The sequence below is a fragment of the Mercurialis annua genome, linkage group LG6 (assembly GCF_937616625.2).
Source record: "Mercurialis annua linkage group LG6, ddMerAnnu1.2, whole genome shotgun sequence".
Taxonomy (NCBI): domain Eukaryota; kingdom Viridiplantae; phylum Streptophyta; class Magnoliopsida; order Malpighiales; family Euphorbiaceae; genus Mercurialis; species Mercurialis annua.
The window spans coordinates 43,992,291-44,012,125 of NC_065575.1; the positions used below are offsets into that span (position 1 = coordinate 43,992,291).

General features: G+C 31.1%; 4 protein-coding genes and 1 non-coding gene across 5 annotated transcripts; all 5 read right to left on the bottom strand.

The window, feature by feature from the left end:
• Nucleotides 1-200: 200 nt before the first annotated feature.
• On the bottom strand, nt 201-2,772 carry LOC126686495 (probable methyltransferase At1g29790). The gene has a single exon (XM_050380553.2). The coding sequence runs from the start codon at nt 1,932-1,934 to the stop codon at nt 495-497; it is 1,440 nt and encodes a 479-aa protein (XP_050236510.1). The 5' UTR covers nt 1,935-2,772; the 3' UTR covers nt 201-494.
• Nucleotides 2,773-3,025: 253 nt separating this feature from the next.
• LOC126686497 (RING-H2 finger protein ATL67) lies at nt 3,026-4,161 on the bottom strand. Its single transcript, XM_050380555.2, has one exon. The coding sequence runs from the start codon at nt 3,726-3,728 to the stop codon at nt 3,105-3,107; it is 624 nt and encodes a 207-aa protein (XP_050236512.1). The 5' UTR covers nt 3,729-4,161; the 3' UTR covers nt 3,026-3,104.
• Nucleotides 4,162-9,024: 4,863 nt separating this feature from the next.
• Nucleotides 9,025-9,855, bottom strand: LOC126687980 (late embryogenesis abundant protein At1g64065-like). Its single transcript, XM_050382533.2, has one exon. It carries the CDS (start codon nt 9,801-9,803, stop codon nt 9,147-9,149), a length of 657 nt encoding a protein of 218 aa, XP_050238490.1. The 5' UTR covers nt 9,804-9,855; the 3' UTR covers nt 9,025-9,146.
• Nucleotides 9,856-13,548: 3,693 nt separating this feature from the next.
• On the bottom strand, nt 13,549-14,539 carry LOC126688193 (uncharacterized). The gene has a single exon (XM_050382809.1). It carries the CDS (start codon nt 14,394-14,396, stop codon nt 13,737-13,739), a length of 660 nt encoding a protein of 219 aa, XP_050238766.1. The 5' UTR covers nt 14,397-14,539; the 3' UTR covers nt 13,549-13,736.
• A 2,764-nt stretch (nt 14,540-17,303) lies between these two features.
• On the bottom strand, nt 17,304-17,376 carry TRNAA-AGC (transfer RNA alanine (anticodon AGC)). The gene has a single exon. It is a non-coding gene; the product is annotated as a tRNA-Ala (tRNA).
• Nucleotides 17,377-19,835: the final 2,459 nt, after the last annotated feature.

Genomic DNA, 19,835 nt, shown 5'->3' on the forward strand with positions numbered 1-19,835 from the left:
TAATAATTAAAGGTAGGTATAATTATAATATAAATAGGTGTTAGAGTAAAAAAATAAAAACATTAAAATGGTGAGGTATTTTCTCTATCTTTTTCTTGTTGAGGTAAAAAATCATATTATTTTCAAAAAGAGAGTATTTTTCCTAATTTTCTCCTATAAAAAAGCCATTATGACACAGACACTGTTGACTGTTGTATTAATTTATTCTTATCTACTTCAACTTCATTACTCAATCACCATACACATTCTTTTCAACCTTCTTCTTCAATTACAATTCCAACACTACTGGTACTAGTGGTTATCATGTCGCACTCAATTTTTAGTACAGGTGGTCCCTTGAATAATGTAGAACTAACACATTTCATACTTTGGAGTCATAATCAAAGAGAAAAAACAGTTACTAATTTGCTAAAAAAAAGTATATTTATATCAACTATTTCATTGAATTTAGATTTATATCTAACACCCCATTTATTGAACTATAAAAAAAATAACTAACGAAATGGTCTGTGAGGCTTTTCTAGGACAGCGGAGAAGAAAATTTCGCGATCGTCGTCTTTATCCAGCTTAGGAACAACAATCCATTTATGTTTTCTATACCTAAGCAACTTGAAGGATTCCAAATAATCATTCAAATCATCTTTCAAACAAAAGAAGCTGTCGATCCACAGCAGGCCGCCCGGCCTCAAAACTCTATCCCAGTCGTATAATATGAAGTCTAGTAGCACAAAATCAATCCAACCGTCGAGAAATCGTGTTGTGTGTATCAAGTCTAGCGTATTGTCGAAGAATGGAAGCCGTTGGTTTATAGTTAAGTAAAGTGGTACAAGCCCCCGAAGAGCAATCATTTCACTAAAAGGTGCTCCGAGATTTATAGTTGCTGAGATTATTGTTATATTGAACTCTCTCATTCGAGCTGCAAACGTACCTGTTCCGACACTGAAGTCCAATCCAATTCTGATTCCTCCGCGCTTTATGTTGAGCACTTCAGGCATCAGAAAATCCGCTTCAATACTTGTCCGGGGATCAATATCTACGTGTTTGATCCATCTTGGCATTTCATGATCGGTGAGATTGAAGCAATCTGCACACTTGAAGAACCCCTTGCGAGTGGCGTTGTTGGCAAGACATGTGAAGTTTTTGCATCTGTAATGGCTCCACCGAACATTCCGATCATCAGGAAGCTTCCACATTGACTCGTTTATAGGGAACGGCTTGCTGTATAGTTGCGGAGCTCTAGAGAAGCATCTTCTTCTCGGTAAGGGATCACAGCCATGAACCATCAGCCTTTGAGCTAGTTTCCAGTCGTCGTTGCAGATTTCACCGACGTCGTAGTCCATATACTCTTCAAGCTCTTTCTTCATGGCAAAACAAGCATGGCCAATGCTTGTGAATGTCCCATTAGCTCCCATGAAATTCTGTTTCCCTAATCTGTTAGGTTTAATCCTCACATACTTCCGAATCTCTTCGATTAGGAAAAAGTCAGCAGGTTCATCTGATCGTTGTTTTCGCCTTAATAGAGGATGAACAGCTTTGATCTCACTGTCTTGCACATCAACTCCTTTATCAGAGGGCGATTTTTCTGGTAATGACTCAAGAAGACTCACAATATCCGAAAGAAAATTAGTATATCTCGACAAATGTGTTGCCACAGACGAATCCACTCTTAAATCTTTTATCTCATTAATTTCATCCCGGACTTTACGAACAATACTTTCAACAGTAACTAGTACGTCATCACTTCTAACAGTCGTCTGATGCTCAAAATTGAAATGATTGAATAAGGTATCGGAAATGAAAACAGATCTAACTGAGTAGAATTTCGACAAAGTAGCAATGCAAATCAAGAGAGCTAAGATACCCAGTATTAAAATCGGTTTACGAAGAACACCGCACCATCTTCCTAACTTCATAGAACTATTCGATTTTCGCATCCCTTTTTACTGTGGAAGAAGAACTCAAACTAACCGAAGTGTCTAAAGAGCCAAAATAACTTGCATCATAGCAAACTCTCATATAATAAGATAATACAATCAAATACAACCAACAACAAAATCATAAAACGCGAACTTAACAAGATGATATATCGTACGAGAAAACAAAGAAAAGGCTGTAATAAAATACCTCCGAAACTCCGAAGCTGAAAGATATTGGCAGGTAGAGGCAGGGGAGAACTATAGGCTGCTTCTCAGCTTGACAAAAGATCATATTATTATTATAATTGGCATAGAAATACATTGAGATCAGAGCCAGAAGTTGGAATTTTATAGTTATTTTATCAGAGTAAGTAACTTCTACGTCAGTCAGAAGCCTTAGAACTTGGGGCAGTCAACGTTTCCATCATTCTATATTGCTATTTAAACCTAAACAAATAATTTATTTACTCACCCAGTCATCATCTCGTTCTGCTAAACACTCCAGTTTTCCTGCACTAAAATAATACATAACACAGCTCTTCTTACAAAATTAAAAATAGGATAAGTCCATAAGCAGACATGTGCCATTGTTCAGAAACTTGAGTTTGTCAAAATTACTTGAACATAAAAACACTTAAAGGCAGGCAGAAATGCAGGTTAAGGAAAAGAACCAGTTAAAAAGGAATGGTTTGAACATAAAAACACTAAAATACTAACATTGTTTTTTTTATCATCAGCGCGGGGAATGAACCTACGACCTTAAAAGTCTAGCAGAATGATGCCCAGCACTTATAACATATGTTTCTAATAATAGAGCATTTTATGTTTTTGATTAGTTAGAGACAACATGAAATGATTGAAATAAGCAATTATTTAAAAAGGAAAAATAACTAAACAAAGAACAACAAAAGGTTATTCATATGATGAAAAAAAGTTGATGAAAATGTTCAATTGTAGTTCAACAGTAACACCAAGTTCTTGAATTAGAAAGACAAACTAACATTATATTTTGAGTTTTTTTTTTCAATTGCTCTTTACCAAATCAAAATAACTAAAAAAAAAAAGCTTAATCAAGAACCCAAAAAGAAAAAAAAATATACAATCCCAAATAAAACTAAAAATCAATCACCACTACTACTACCACTACTCCCAACTCCACAAACAATCAATAACAAAATCAAATCAAAATCACCTCCTCCTCCTCCGATCCGCCGCGTGCTGCGACAGCGGCACAACCTCCGATAACGGCGTAGAAAGCGGAGTAGGCAGCGGCGAGTTTCTACAAACGGGGCAAGACCCATTAAGCTTCAACCAAGCGTCAAGACAATACAAGTGAAAAAAATGCCGGCACTCAGGCATCATCCTTAACATCTCCAAATCTTTATACTCGCACAGACAGATCGAACAAGTATTATTACCGCCGCTATTATAATTCCCGTCTTTATTAAACTGAAACTTCGGGTACGAATTTATGACAGCCTGGTCAAGACCAATAGCAGCGGAGGAATCCTGGTCGCGCTCGAGTTCGTCGTCGTCTTCCGCGACGAAGATAATACGGGGCAGCATTATACCGTCGGTGGAAATCGGGTTAGCGGCGGAATTATTGTCATTGTCGGAGTAGGGAGAGCGGCGGTTACGAGAGGCGCGGCAGCAGATGTAGGAGGCGAGGAGGATGGTGGAGAGGAGGACGAGGAAGCCTAGGGCTATGGCGATGGAGTAGCCGAGGCCGAGGTTGGTTAGGTAGCCGGGAGGAGTGGGGGAGGCGGTGGTGGTGGGGAGGGTGGGGATGGCGGCGACGGTGGTGGTGGACATTTGAGGTGAAATTGGGATCCATTTGAGGAAGAGAAAGGGATTAGGGGAGATTTTTGTGAGGGGAAGTGGGTGGATTTTCCAGCTGCTGCATTTAATACTGTAGGTTTGGAAACTGAGCACTGCATTTATTACTCATAATAATACAATATTTTACGTATTTATAGAATATGAAATTGGGATTCTGGGCTTTTGTGTTGGAAATTATGATACGGGCCGTAAAAATGATGATGATGATGAGTTGTTGTTAAGGTTGTACTTAAGTTGTGTTTTTGTTGGTACTGAATGTGAACGGTGGTGGTGGTGGTGGTGGTGGTGGTGGAGGTCAATTCTATGGAGTGATGATTGAAGAGCTGAGAGGGTGGCGTAGTAGTGAGCGTTGAATGCGCGCATAGGATGACTTCATGTCTAGTGCACAGACAGACAGATTGGATGGATCTGGTGGTCAAACTCATTAGATTTTTATTTTTTATTAGGCTTAATTTCTTAAAAACTCCATCTTGCATTTTTTGTTCGTTTATACTCTGACCTTGTAAAAACACCATTTGTACCCAATTTTGAGTTTTTATGTTTCATCTCTACCCAAAAGCATTAAATTGTACTCTTTTCATTTGAAAAAAAGTTTAAAACAATCCTTCATTTTTAACTTATATACTAATTAGATATTAAAGTTATTAATAGTACAAAAATACCATCTTCTTCAAAAAATTAAAAATAATAATAATTTTTTATTATTTTTTTTTAAAATAATTCCGAATTTTTGTTTATTTTTTTAATTTTTTTTAAAAAATATTTCTAACAAAAAAATTAAAAAAAATAAAATAAAATTTAATTTTTTTATTATTTTATATAATTAAAAAAATTAATTAATTATTTGGATATATTTGATCGTTTTTTAAGTTTAAGGATTTATTTGTATTTTTAAAAATAAAAAAAAGTATGTTTTAACTCTTTTCTAAATGAAAAGAGTACAATTTAATGATTTTGGGTAGGGATGAAACATAAAAACCCAAAATTGGGTACAAATGGTGTTTTTACAAGGTCAGGGTATAAACGAAAAAAAAGTGCAAGGTGAGGGTTTTTTAAAAAATTAAGCCTTTTTATTATAGTTTTGTTTTCTTTTTTAAAGCAAAAGAATCTTTCCATATTTCACTATATTTGTAGTATTTTAGATTTTTGAATGATGTTTAACATGTTTTTAGCCTAAATTAAATCTGTTAGAAATTTTGTTTCCAAAGAAGTGGAATTGTCACTTTTTTTTTATTTGAAGTTTGTTTGACTTCAATATTAAAAATATTAAATTTGTACAGGTAAATGTAATTTAAAATATAATTATTTTTATTATTTGAATAATAAAATTCTATTGGCGGTTTTATTTCAATCATTGAATAAAAAAATAAATTTATAGAAAAAGATGAACTCAGTCTATTATTTATACCATTTGATTATAATTTATTGGTAACTTTTGAAAAAGAAAAGATTATAATTTATTGGTAATGTAATTTTTATTTAAATTAATAATAATTTATTTGTTTTTGATTATTGATTGCAAAAATCATATTTAAGTCAAGCTTTTATAGGGACTAGTTTCGCATTACGTGCTATACACGTGGCTCGTAACGTAACTCGTCAATGAACATATTAGTAAATTTAGTATAATTATATCAATTTTTTATTTATAATTAATATTAAATTAGTTAAGAATTTTTGTAAAAGTAAATATAATATATTCGGTTATTAAATTTTTTTTCATACTAAATTTATTCTTCTTTTAGTTTTATAATAACCATAATTAAATAATTAATTTAATTTTATTAATTTCTATCTTTAAAAATAATAAGATTTAAATTTAAATAATAATATATTGATCAAATATAGAATTTTAATTTTGTAGTTCAATCAAACTAAAAGATAGGTATTCCTACTAATTTGGAGGCAATTTAGTTATTTTTTACATACTAAAATCTAAATTGGAGATAATTTATCTACCTATTCTAATTAGAACTTTAATTATAATAATCAATAGTGATTAATTAAATAACTAATTAGTTAATGACTATAAAACCTTTATTTAGTAGTAAACTGAAAAAGACTATTCAGTAAATTTGTCTGTCCCCCCCATCCGTGCTAACAGTTTGGATTGCTTATTTGTAGGAATTAGAGAATTATCCTTCAGCCCAATTGGCTGTTTTTTTTTTTGAACGTAAACACTTCATTGTGAAGAAGCTGGAATATCAGCCATTATAGAGTTTAATAATTCTGGCGGGACAGACCCCAACCAGATATAATTTGTGTCATCACTTCTCAAAGCCATTCTAGCTAGGTAGTGTGCCGGCTTATTTGCCATTCTACTAGTAACAAACTTCACACCTTCACAGTTATTTGTAGGAACTAGTGTCGCTTTACGTGTTTCACACGTGACTCGTATTGTGACTCGTCAAATAGTTATAATTATATTTATTATAGATTATAGACTATAGATTATCGATAGTTATATTTATATTTATATTTAATTAATAATTATTTTTATAATTAAATATTCTATTTAAGTATCAAAATTAAATAATATTAATATAGTATTGTATATATCAATTAATACAGTATAAAATTAATTAGAATCATTGTTGAATTAATTGATTGATCATCTGATTTCTTAAGTGCATAAATGCAAATACCTAAGCTTCAGGTCCTATATTTTATAGTAAGAAAACGACATGCCCTTAGGTATACCCACGAAGACAATCACCTAAGTTTTCTATATTAATTGCATGACAAACAAACTCCAAAAACTCTACATAATCATTCATACATAAGATAATTTTCATCTAATTAGGACTCTATTCTAATAATACGAAATCAGTCACCTATTAAATAGAAAACAGTCACCTATTAAATAGAACTGTAAATTACTATAAAACCATATTTTAAATGATTGTTTAGTTATAAATTAAAAAGGATTATTAGGTAAATGTGCCTGTCCCCCATCCGTGCTTTTATATATAGTATAGATTAGAGAATTATCCTTCAGCCCAATTGGCTGTTTTTGTAGATGACAAAGCCCACACTATCAATGCAACAAGTGAAGCCCTTATACGTTTCACGCCAACGTTTGGCACGATTTTTCTAAATTTACTAGTATAGTATAATATTTTTATTTTTGCTGAATGTATTAATATTCTAAAAAAATTGATTCAGTTTTTTGAGAAAAAAAATTGAAAATCATAATCATCTATAGCAATAAATATACCAAAATAAAGACCAAATAATATGTTGACATGATATGTTTTTATAAGGCTAAAATGATTTTTAAATTCAAACTTTTAATTTTTTTATCAATTAAATAAATTGATAAAATTCGATTATAATTGATAAAATTTAGTCGTAAAAATTAATTGATAAACGTTGATAATAATTGTTTTAAAATTTTGCTAAATTTTAAATTTTAAATCAATCTCTCAAAAAACAAGTTTCATTAAGTGTTTAAACTTATTCAAAACGTGGTGTCTGAATATAAATCTAGATTCAAAAACTGATTTATTTAAGCACATTCAGTTTACACGGCATTTTTTTAGCATAAAATAACATTTTTTTCAATGCCAAATCTTTCTTACATTTTTCTTATATCAAAATTATACAACTGTTCCGTTATGTTATTCGTGCATTAAACAGTAATGCATTAGTAATATGAAATTATTTAATGATAAAATAAATGATAATAATTAAAAGATTTTCTATGACAAATGTTTATTATCTTGTTATAAATATGAAATATAGCACAACGGTTATATGAGATAAACTCTCTTCCTGTACGTAAGTAGCAATTTTCCCTTCAACTTATAAGCAATTAACAACTAGTATATAAATTAATTTTATGAAAAAATTAGTCTTAAATTTAGAAGTTCTTTCAATTTATAAGCTAATTGTCTCTTCAATTAGAAATTTATTCCATGAAATTTATTCCGTGAATTTGTAAACCAATTTACATAAATTTGATTAATTGACCATAACTAGTTACATTTAAATTGATTTGTTCGTAAAATTAATTTATATGTTAGTTGTGTATTGCTTATAAATCGAGGAGTAAATTGCTATTTAAAATCTCTTCTCTGTATGCATAGTTTACTTTATGCTCGAGCATTTGCCCTCTTTTTCTTTCAAGTGTGTTGTCGAAGAAAATTTTCCATGACTGTGACTGGAGTTTGATATTTCATTTTCATTTACTATGATATGATATATTTTTGTGGTTCTGGCACTGCACATTAATTTCTGATATTGACAAATTAAGTGCAAAAGTTCAACATATGAATAAATCCACTAGGCAGTTGAATTATGGTTCTGATGATGTTCATATTCAAAATTTCCTCTATTTCAATATAAATACTTGCACCTCTCACTCTTTTTCAAACATTTCTAGCACATTTATTTCGTATTTTTCTTGATTTTTAATAAAAAAAATTATAATATCTTCCTTCTTGAAGTTTATTTTATTATTTTCTATGAAAATTTAGAAAAGTTTTGTTGTAATATTTGAACAAAACAGTTATACATTTTAATTTTTTCAAATTCATTTAATAATTTGGAAATAATAAATAATATTATATGTATGTTTGCATAAATATCTTCTTGTATGTTAGATCAACGTAAATGTATGTTTACAATATTAAAATGCAATAATTTCTTCTAAAGCAATTTTATACAATCAAAGGTTCATCTTTTCATTTATTTTATCTAATAATTTATATTTAATGGACTGAAACTTAGTCAATAGCTCAAATTCTTACCTCGAATACCACTTCGGTAGTCCTCCTATATGAATGTTGCCGGCCGCAAATTAAATACTCATGAAAAGTGAAATAATATCTTTTCCCAGTTTTTATTTCTTTCCCACACAACTTTGGTACTCTTCCATCTGAATTAATTTTTTTATTTTATAACTTGATTGGGATGTTTAATAAATCTACACAATTCATTACAAAATGAATGATGTAAATTAAAACTTCATTTAAATTAGAACAGAACACTAATATAAAAGCAGTATATTTTCGACGGGTTAAAAATTTGTTTCAAGTTTATACTTTAACGACATATTTTACCGACGAATATGAACTTGAGTGACTTCCGACGGATTTCACCAAAAGGGGATAGATAAAGTGTCGCACAATTATTGGCGCTAATATTTACAAACTGATTTAGAAAAACTGTTGCTCGAATATTGTAAAGCTTCGGTCGAGGAAAAGATGGTAATATTATTTGAATTAATTACTGCAATAAAAAGGTGAAAATCTCGAATGCAAACTAATTAATTCAAATACAATATAGAAATCATATAACCAAAAGTAAAAAAAACAAATAAAACAGAATAAATATAACTAACAACCATATAATTCTACATATACATGAATATAAAAAAATTTACTCTGCCTAGAGGTCCACGTCATTCTTGCACTTCTGGGAATGAATTGCTTGGCTTGTAATATTAACCGTCATACTACAATTCATTTTTACCGTCACGTGCTTCTTCACAAACCAAATTTTCACCCTCCCCGGTAGTTTTGTGAATGCATCTATCGTTAACAGTCCAGAGCCCGCATCACTAGCCAAATTCGGGTTCGAAATCAATTTATCTGTGACCAAATCTACCGTAGCATTCATCCGCATGGTCCGTCGCGCCTTCGAATGCCCCGGGGGCCCTCGTGCCTCTCCGACAATGATCCCACGGTAGTATAGAGTCGATGTGGTATTATCGTACTTGAACGACGCTACGTTCGGATTTTTCACGGAGACATCAGCAATTAAGGATATGTTTGTGCCTGGTTTAGGGATTGTGTTGTTAACTAGCTCCATATGCGTGATGATCACGTTATTCAATCTGATGGTTGGATCTTTAACTTTGAAAACAGTGAAAATTAATGTCACAATCGCTATAGCTTGGATTAATAATGTAACTGTGATGCACCCACAACACTTGATACATCTTCTACGACGAATTTTCTTCAAATGGATCGCAGCTTCTTCGTCGTCGCTACTTGTCCGGTCCGCCGACGGAGCTAGTGGCCGTGCCTGATCTTGCTCCGCCATGATTTTGATAGAAAATTTGGTGTTGGATATAATGAATAAGGTACGGTGGTGATGGTATGCTTGAAACTGCTTTTATAATGCAATTGTAGTGTAAGCAAAAATTTGTCAAACATGTTGGCATCATTTGATTTTGATGTTTAATAATTTTTCTAGTTTTATTTGATTTTTTATATATATTATGTCTCCTAACAAAAGATTCAGGCGTTGAATGTTGACTTACATAGATCATTTAAATCAAAATTTTGTTATAATTAAAATATTTTTCATTTGATAATTTATCACATCCTATAGGGTTTACATTTTCAACTAATGTAACGTTTGAATAAACAGGTGAATTTCCTCTATTGGTTTAAGATATTTATTTTGTTTTGGTCACTAGGCACTAATCTTATATTAGTAAACTCAGTACACAAAGCTAAGTCAATTAAAATTAGGCATAATCATTAAAAAAAAAAATTAATCTTTACATATTCTGTAAGTTATAATCAAACCTTTTAAAATTATCAAATTTAGCCAATTTTGTTATATTTTTTTCCAGCCATTTTTTGAATCGAATTAAATTTATTGCTTCCATGTCATCCATGTCACCTCCAATTCAATAAATTAGTTGACATGGCAACATCTCAAATCACTAACCCAATCTAAACAAACTAACGAGAAATTCTTAGGTAGACTCTGTCCACCACGTCATCCGTGGACTAAATCAATCATATCATAACACATCATTAAAATGAGGTTATTCTTATAATATCATTATTCAAAAGTGTATGCAAATAACAAATAAAATTACAAGAATACCCTCATTTTAATGAGGTGTTATGGTATGATTGGCTTAGTCCACGGATGACGTGATAGACCGAGTCTACACAAGTATTTCTCCAAACTAAATAGTAAAAAAGAAAATCCAACTAAATCAAATAATGAGATACGCCCTCGTTTAATCGTTAAATAATGAGATAGGCCCTCGTTTCTCATAATCCTTGCGTCAATTTATCGTAATTTAAGATGAAAATCTCTCTAAAATAAATACCTCAATTTATTTTTTAGCAAAGTTTTTTTTTTGATGAATAAATACTTCAATTTATTTTTTCGCAAAGTTATGAAATAATTGGTTAAAGTCATCGAAGAGTTCTTTGACTTAATTATTAGTAATTGAATGATTGTTCACCATCTAACAAAAAAATTCCGCGCCATTTATAAATTGAAGTTGATTTCTTTTGCCGGCATCTTGTGTTCACAAAAAAATGTGATGCGGAATATAAGGCTAATAATCACCCATAGTTTCTGAATTTAGAGGATAAGTGCACAAAACCTCCTGATGTTTATAAACGGGCACAAAATCCCCTGATCTTTTTGGCGGCGCTCACAAAACTCCCATAAACTCCAAATATGACAAAAATACCTCTGACGCCGTTTTTTTCAGTTAACTGTCATTGTTAAAAAAAAAAATATGACACTATCACAACTTCTGCCACGTCAGCAAAATACCTTAAAAATTTCAAACACCCAAAATATCCCTAATTTAATTTAGAAAAGACAAAAAAATAAAATCAACTCAATCTAATCTAAACCAATAGATTAACACAACAACCGACCGAACCACTATCCCCACTCGACCACCGCCGGAAAATTTTCCGGTTCGATGACCGGAAAATTTTTCGGTCATCATTAACTTGGGGAAAATGATCAAAAAAAATTCGGCGGGGTCGGGTGGCGGTGGTGGTCAGGTGGGCGGTGGACATGTTGGCCGAATAGTTTATGTTAGATTGAGTTGGGATATTTTGGGTGTTTTAACTTTTTTTGACTTTTTGATGATGTGTCAGATGATGTGGCGCCGTCAGTTTTTTTAAAAAAAAAATGGCAGTTGACCAGAAAAGACGGCATCAGAAGTATTTTCGTCCTCAGGGGGTTTTGTGAGTGCCGCCACAAAATTATAGGGTTTAGTGTCCGTTTTTAAATTTCAGGGAGTTTTATACACGTAACTCTAAAGTTTAAAGGCCATGAGTGATTATTAGCCGGAATTTAATCTTCGGCAGACCTGAAAAATGTTCGTGTTTCAAATATACTATATATAATGTTCGTTTTTTAAATATAACAAAAAATAATAATTTCATCATAAATCATTCAGTTTCATATATATTTAGAAAAAAAGAGCTAGCTATACATCATTAATTTAGAACTAAGTACTTTTGAATTGAAACAAATAATTGGGGTTGGCAGGCAGTAGTTGTAACAAATAATGATATCTTTAAAATAATGAGTTTTTTTTAATTAACTAGCTAGAAATTAAGATATAAGTTTGTAATCAAAGAAAAGATACAGAGCTTCAACGAAAATGTTTTACCTTGCCAAAAATCAATTTTTTTAATTTTAAAAAATTTATAATATTTTAAAAAATCATAAATGTATACCAATTTGGCCAATTTGTTGAAAATCTATTCGGTTTTATAAAATTAACTTAATTATGTTTATATAGCATTGTCAAGTGGCATAAAATATAAAATGATAATTTATCATAGTCATGTAGCATCTTAATTGCGAATTCTTCTTCTTCCAAACTTATAGAAATTGCACATTCAATTATCATATAGTCACAATTAAATCGATTCTTAAAAAAATGATAAATTTTTTCAGCTAATTGGCTTAATTGAAGTACATTGATAACTTTTAAATTTTTTAGATGGTTTAAATGAAGTCGCAGGTTCAAACTTTAATTGCTCATGTATGCAACCGTTTAAAATTTGGACCAAAGTTTGTCTTCATAAGAAATTCACACGGTTCAAATGTGGATTAATCTAAATATGGAAAGTTTAAAGATGGTGTCTTATATTTGGAATCAGTTAAAAAATCTCATGTACATGTATCAAAAAATAAAAATAGATAGATATTCAAAAGTTGAAGAGATTTGGTTTTGACACTATTAGAGTATCTCCGATAATAAAAAAACATCTTAAAATTAAAAATAGAAATAATATTTTCAATTTTAGTTCGATAATATTAACTTTTTATTTCATTTAACTTTCGTAAATATTAATAATATTGACCTATTTCATTTCATTTTTATGTTATTTATTTATTTACTACTTTTTATATTAAAAAAATAATAAAACATTATTTTAAAACAAAAAGTAACTAATTTATTTAAAAACTGACATTTTATCAATAAAAATAAAATAGAGAATGAAATTAACTCTCCACACATAGACAATCAAATTTATTATCTACTTTAAATTCAAATTTTTAGATTAAAAAGTTTGATAATAAATTAAAAGTTCAATTGACTCTTATGAAGTAGGACGCATATATCTGAAACGTGTTTGATCCGATGTGAATTATTTACGTGAATTTACTTAATTGATCCAAGTAGAGAAGAATTTTTTTATAACTTTAATTTAATTCAAAGTAAAATTTAATTGTCCTATCTTACAAAATTAATGTACCACACTATTTTAAAAGAAAATTATATGTAACAAAATAATTGAAATCATGAAGATAAAAAATTGTTTTACCAATAAAAAATGGCAACATATATTTGAGTTCCTATATTTTTTGTCATTTATTGATTATTCTCTATATTTTGTTTTTGGTAAGTAATATTTTAAATCTTTTGGTAAGGAAAAGAATAGTAGGCGCCGGGACTTTTGGTAATAAGATATTAGCTTGGACTTTGTCAATACGTACCTTTCTATGATGTTAAAGACATAGTTAAGAAGGTGATCAATAATGTTTAAATATAAACTAAAAATTAGAAAAAAGAATTAAGAATCAAAGCATGAGTAAAATTACAGAACATATGATCAAAAACAATAAAAAATTACAGAACATATAATTTACTGCAATAAAAAAAGTAAAAACATCAAATGCCAACCAATTAAAATCAAATATGACCAAAAGTAAAAAAAAAAAACTGCTTGAACTAATGCCAAACAACTCCTAGAGGTCAACCTTACTCTTGCACTTCTGTGCCGAAATTACCTGGCTTGTAATATTAACCGTCACAGTGCAATTCATTTTTACTGTCACATGCTTCTTTACAAACCAAACTTTCACCTTCCCCGGTAATATTGTGTAGGAACCTATCGTTAACAATCCAGTACCCACATCAGTAGCCAAATTAGGGTTCGAAATCAACTTATCAGCGACCAAATCTACCGTAGAATTCATCCGCATGGTCCGTCGTGCCTTCGAATACCCCGGTGGCCCTCGAGCCTCTCCGACTTGGACCCCACGGTAGTAGAGAACCGACGTGGTATTTTCGTACTTGTATGACACCGCGTTCGGATTTTTTATCGATACGTCTGCAATTACGGATATGTTTGTTCCTGGTTTCGGAATCATTGTGTTGTTGATTACCTCCATATGAGTGATGATCACTTTATTCAATGTAATGAACGGATCTTTGGTCCGGAAAACAGTGAAAATTAATATAATAATCACTATGGCAGGGATTAATAATGCAATTGTGATGCATCCACAACACTTGATACATCTTTTACGACGAATTTGCTTCGAATAGGTGGCAGCTTCTTTGTCGTTGCTACTTGTCCGGTCAACTAACGGAGAGTGTGGCTGTTCCTGATCTTGCCCCGCCATGGTTTCGCCGGAAAATAGGTGTTGGAGATGGAAATGAATATAAGGGTATGGTGGTGATGGTGAACTTCAAACTACTTTTTATAATGCAATTGTAATGTTCGCAAAAAAAATTGTTTTACATGTTAGCATTATTTTTAATGATCATAAGTAACTTCCAACTCAATCAATGGAATTATGAAAATAAAATAAAAACTAGTGCTTTGCACTTTCAATATTTAAAAAATTATAATTAAAGGAGATCTTAAGGAATATATCTTCGATTATAAAGAAAACATGTAATCAAAATAAATAAATAAGCAAAAGTTAGTAATAATTATGTATAACCTTTGTTTAAAGACATGATGATGCATTAACATATATAACATATGTTTGTTTGATTTATTTAATCGTTAAATAATAAGATTTGCGATCCTCGTTTCTCATGATTCCTACATCAGTGTATAGTAATTTAAGATGAAATATATCTGAAATATATATTTCAATATAATTAAATGCAAATCTTTAGAATAATTGGTTAAAGTCAATGAGACTTGAGAGAGTTTTTATTACTTTATAGAAAAACTGAAGTTTATTTCTTTTGCTGGCATCTCTGCATTTACAGAAAATGTTGGTCCAAAAATATACTATATACTATTAGGGCAACTGAGGTAAGGTATATCATAAATTTAATATTAATTCATAAATCGTTGTATGGAATATTTTTGAAGATTGTAAACTTGTTTTATCATTTCTTGAAATATCTGTTTTTTTTTTGGATAAATTGAAATATCTGTTATTTTTGTCAAGAGATCTGCGAATATTGATTGCTCGGTTATCAGCTCGAGAGACACTCTATGTATGATATCGATTATCGAGAGCCAAACATTTTGATTTATATTTTAAGCTCTTTCCTCATAGTTACCCCAAAAAACTTCTTCCAAAAACTGATAAAATAAAATAAAATACATCTAACTTTTCATAATTTAAATATTAAAATAATATGTTAAATTGAACTAAAAAACTCGGTTGATTAACAATAAAAAAAGACGGAAGGACTAAATTGTTAAAAAGAAAATAAAGGATCAGATCGTTTGATTTTTAAATAAGAAAAATAAAAGTGTAAATTATAACATATGTGGGGTTCAGAGTAATTTGCTCAAAAATTAATCAAAACTACAGTTGATTTTTTCATTTGGACTAAAACGGATGAAATTAATTTTTTTGATTAGATTTGCAAAAAATAAAAATAGAAAGGTTTGGATTTTCCAAGCATTAGGCTTTTCATATGTTATACAACATTAATTTAAACTAAGTCCTCTAAAATTTAAATGATTGGGGTTGGCGTGTAGTAGCTGTTCTTTATTAAAAAAAGTGTTTTAAATTAACTAGAGGTTAAATTATAGAGCTTCAATGAAAATGATGCTCTATTTCTTTTTTCTCTCTAACAATAAATGTTTTTGGATTACAGCCCAATTTCTTCTGAACTTAAGCAACACAGAAGTTGGGGTTAATTTTAATTTACCGTCTAGCTAACTCTCATCTTTCTCATTATAATCTAAAACATTTCAGTTATATAACTATGTTGTTCTAATTTTTTATTGAAATATTGGCAAAACAAATTTCAACGTTTCACTTTTGTGGCGATTTAATTTCAACGTTTAAAACGTCACAAAATAAATCTCAATTTTTTTTATTTTTGCAATTTATAGCCCCGACTGTTTTCCGGCAACGTTGTACATACGTGGCATCCATATTAAATACATGTATTGGCATATTAAATCCCAACGTTTCAAAATATTTTTAAATAAAATCCTAATTTTTTGTGTTTTTGAATTTTGTAGTCTAAAAAAAGAGACAAAATTGCCGGAAAACTGATTGGGACTACAATTTGCAAAAATAGAAAAGGTTATGATTTGTTTTATAATGTTTTAAACGTTTGGATTAAATCACTACAAAAGTGAAACGTTGAAATTTCTTTTGTCAATATCCCTTTTTTATTTTATATTTAATGACGTGGTGACTAACTGTTACCTATTTTATATGATGATTCATAAATTCACCCGTCATATACTTTTTTGACAAAAATAACTGTAATAATATCAGAGAAATACGAATATTCAATAGAAATTGAGAGAAGCTTGTTATAAACTAAACTTTAAAGACTATAATGAGGGAGAGAGAGGAAAGTTAAAGGGTTGACATTGAACATTACCCCAAAAACTTTTTTTGATGAATAAATTATCCCAAAAATTGGTAACATATAAAACTAGCAATTTCAATATTTGAGTTCCTAGATTTATTTGGGAGGTAAATACTCGATAACATTGAACTATATCAACACTTTGATATTTATAGATATTAAAGTTTTCGGTAGAGACAAATTTATAACGCGCCAACGACTGTGGTAGTAAAATGTAAGCTTGGACTTCGTCAATTACATACTTTTGCAGCAGTATGTTAAAAAGACATATTTGAAGTCATGAATAACATGTATAAAATTAAAATAGAAAAAGGAATTAAGTATCCAAGCATGGAAAGCAATATGGAATAAAAAAACTAGGAGAAAATTTTTTTTTCCCCAAAAAAATTAGATAGATAGATCAGAATAGTAAAGTACAAAGGCAGATTACAACGTTTGCAGAAATGAAGACTTAACACTAAGTCATGTGCCAAACCATTAGATCTACGACTCACGTATGACCATGGTTCATGAACCGACAATTTCTATCCGGATTGTTGGTTCACGGTTCGATTTGAATATTACATGATCAAGAGTTGGTATTATTAGGATTCAGTGGCAGCCAGATGAGCAAATGATGAGCCAATGGTGTGCATCATTCTCTTCACAAGTACTTACTATGTGCACCAAATGACCAAGTATTGATAATCCTGAGCTAATATTCAAAATTAAAAAAAAACAAATAAAAATGGAGATGCGGGGTATCGATCCCCGTACCTCTCGCATGCTAAGCGAGCGCTCTACCATCTGAGCTACATCCCCATATGTCCACTATTATAATTCAGTGTTAGTAAACTCCAATTTTACCTACAAATAAATAAGTTTACAAACTTGTTCTATTGATTTTGTCAAACGAATTTGTTGAATGGAATACTTAAATATTCAAGTTTAATATGATGTTGATAATTGGCCTGAGTAGCCCAAATTTGCTTTTAAAGTCGTCTCAATTAAACATCGAATCAATCATGAAAATTTGTCCAAAAAATTTCAAATGCAATAGGCTACTAGCTATTTTTCTGGATCTGTCATTGTTTATTAGACAATTATGTCACTGTATTTGATTCTTGTGCTATCATTATTTATTTGTCAACGGAACTCATCTCACTCAAAAATATGATCAATTCAACAAATTTGCGAATTTCATTAAAAATTGATTAATTAATTTTTAGTATAATCATCATATATTTATAGTAATATATTTATTTGTATGTTAACGTTTAATTATTAAATTTCTATATTAATAATATAATTAAACCGAATTTGATTTTTAATTATTCTATCAAATTCTTTTTTTTTTAAATAAGATGAAGACCAACCAAAGAGGAATTAAGAAAGGAATTCCAACTACAATAGAATCCCTAAATTAAAACCTCAAAAGATACAAGTTTGTAAATTAAGTCAACCGATTTTTTGAGTCAAACTCGAGTTTATCTGTAATTTTTGACTCAACCGGGATTAAAGTTTGAGTACAAGAATTAGAACAAACTGATCACATACTTTTAATTTTACAATTTAAATATGAACTTGTAATTTGAATCACCAATTTATTTAACCAGTGTTGAACTCTACCCTACATGTTGCACTTGAATCAATGGATAAGCAGTGTTATTCATTCTTGGAACCATCCAACATGGTAAAATTAAATTGAAGAGCACCTATGTAAAGAAATTCTTATGTATATTCGGTCTATCACGTCATCTATGAACTAAGCCAATCATATTATAACACCTCATAGATTTAGATGTAGTAAACTGATTCCCTTCCATCGCTCTTGAATAGGTTCGTTAATTTCAAAAATTTCAGTTAATTTAGCTGTTGCGCTTGCAAACAAGTGCCAACTGTAGGCTTACTCGATGCTGATGTTTTGGGGTTTATCCCAAATTTGTCCCATATTTGAAACATATTTACCCATTTGTGCCCCGGAAATTTGTAATTCCGGATTTGTGCCTTTTTTATGGGCCGTCCGCAGAAAAGATATGCGGACGGCCCATTTTTGCATGCCGTCCGCATATCTTTTCTGCGGACGGTGCTTTTGCTCCACGTCTGCTCCTACGTGGAGCAGACGTGGATTATTTTGGGGTGGTCCGCATTTATTTTATGCGGACCATCCCAAAATATATGATTGGGAGATTAATATTCTCCCAATCATTAGGGAGAAATTCTCCCAATCATTTACACAATGATTGGGAGAATTTCTTAAAGTTTTAAAATTAAATTTTCAAAATTTTCCAATTAATTTAATATAATTTTTTTAATTTTAATTAAAATATAACTTATTAATATGAAAGTTATAAATAATAAATAATAATAAAATATCTATTATTAATATAATATTTTTAAATTTTAAAATCGAAAAAAAATTTAAATTAAAACATAAATGATGTGAAATAAAATTAAAGCATACATTATTCTCCGTTAAAGATACAAATAAGTCTATTCATTAAAAAACATCAATCATATCTACGATTTACAGGTAGGTTTTCACGTAAACCTAGAACTTGACGTCTATTTCTTCGGCCTGTGCTCTGTGTCTGAAAACGCCTCCCCGCGCCACCACCGTCCTCCTCCTCCTGGTCGTCCTCATCGTCGTCGTCACTATCGTCCTCTGCAGATCCCTCGACGGTACCAGTAAAATCCGGGGTGGACTGGACGAAACCCTGCTGCGGAAACTCTGTATGTTGGATGTCATCTAGGGAGAATCCGCCCGCTGACCAGTCAGTAAAGGTGGGAGTCATCCGATGTGGGCTCTGGAAAAGATCCAAAGAAGAGAACCCCGGTGTTGCCTGATCAGTCTGCTGGAATGGAAAATGAGAATACTCTACAGGTGGAAGCGAAGAACACATCCCAGGCTGTGAAGCTGATGACGGCTGCTGATACTGCGAAGAGGACTCGTACAAATGCGAAGCTGATGCTGGCTGCTCAAAAGGTGTAGATGCCTGGTATAACTGAGGTGCTGAACCAGAATGGCCATACTGTGTAGATGCGTGCTGAAAAGGGGATGCTGATGAATGCTGAAACTGTGAAGACGGTCCTCCTTGATCATAATGCGAGGATGCCTGAGTGAAGCTGGGTGGTGGTGGCATGAAGTGGTAGTAATCTGGTCCTCTGAAGGGGTGAAAAAACACTGGCTCGGGCATAGGGTCATCTGCAAGGGGCCGTGGCGCTGGTGGAGGCGGCTGCCGTGGTCGACGACGAGATCGGATTGTCTGTGGATCTATCGT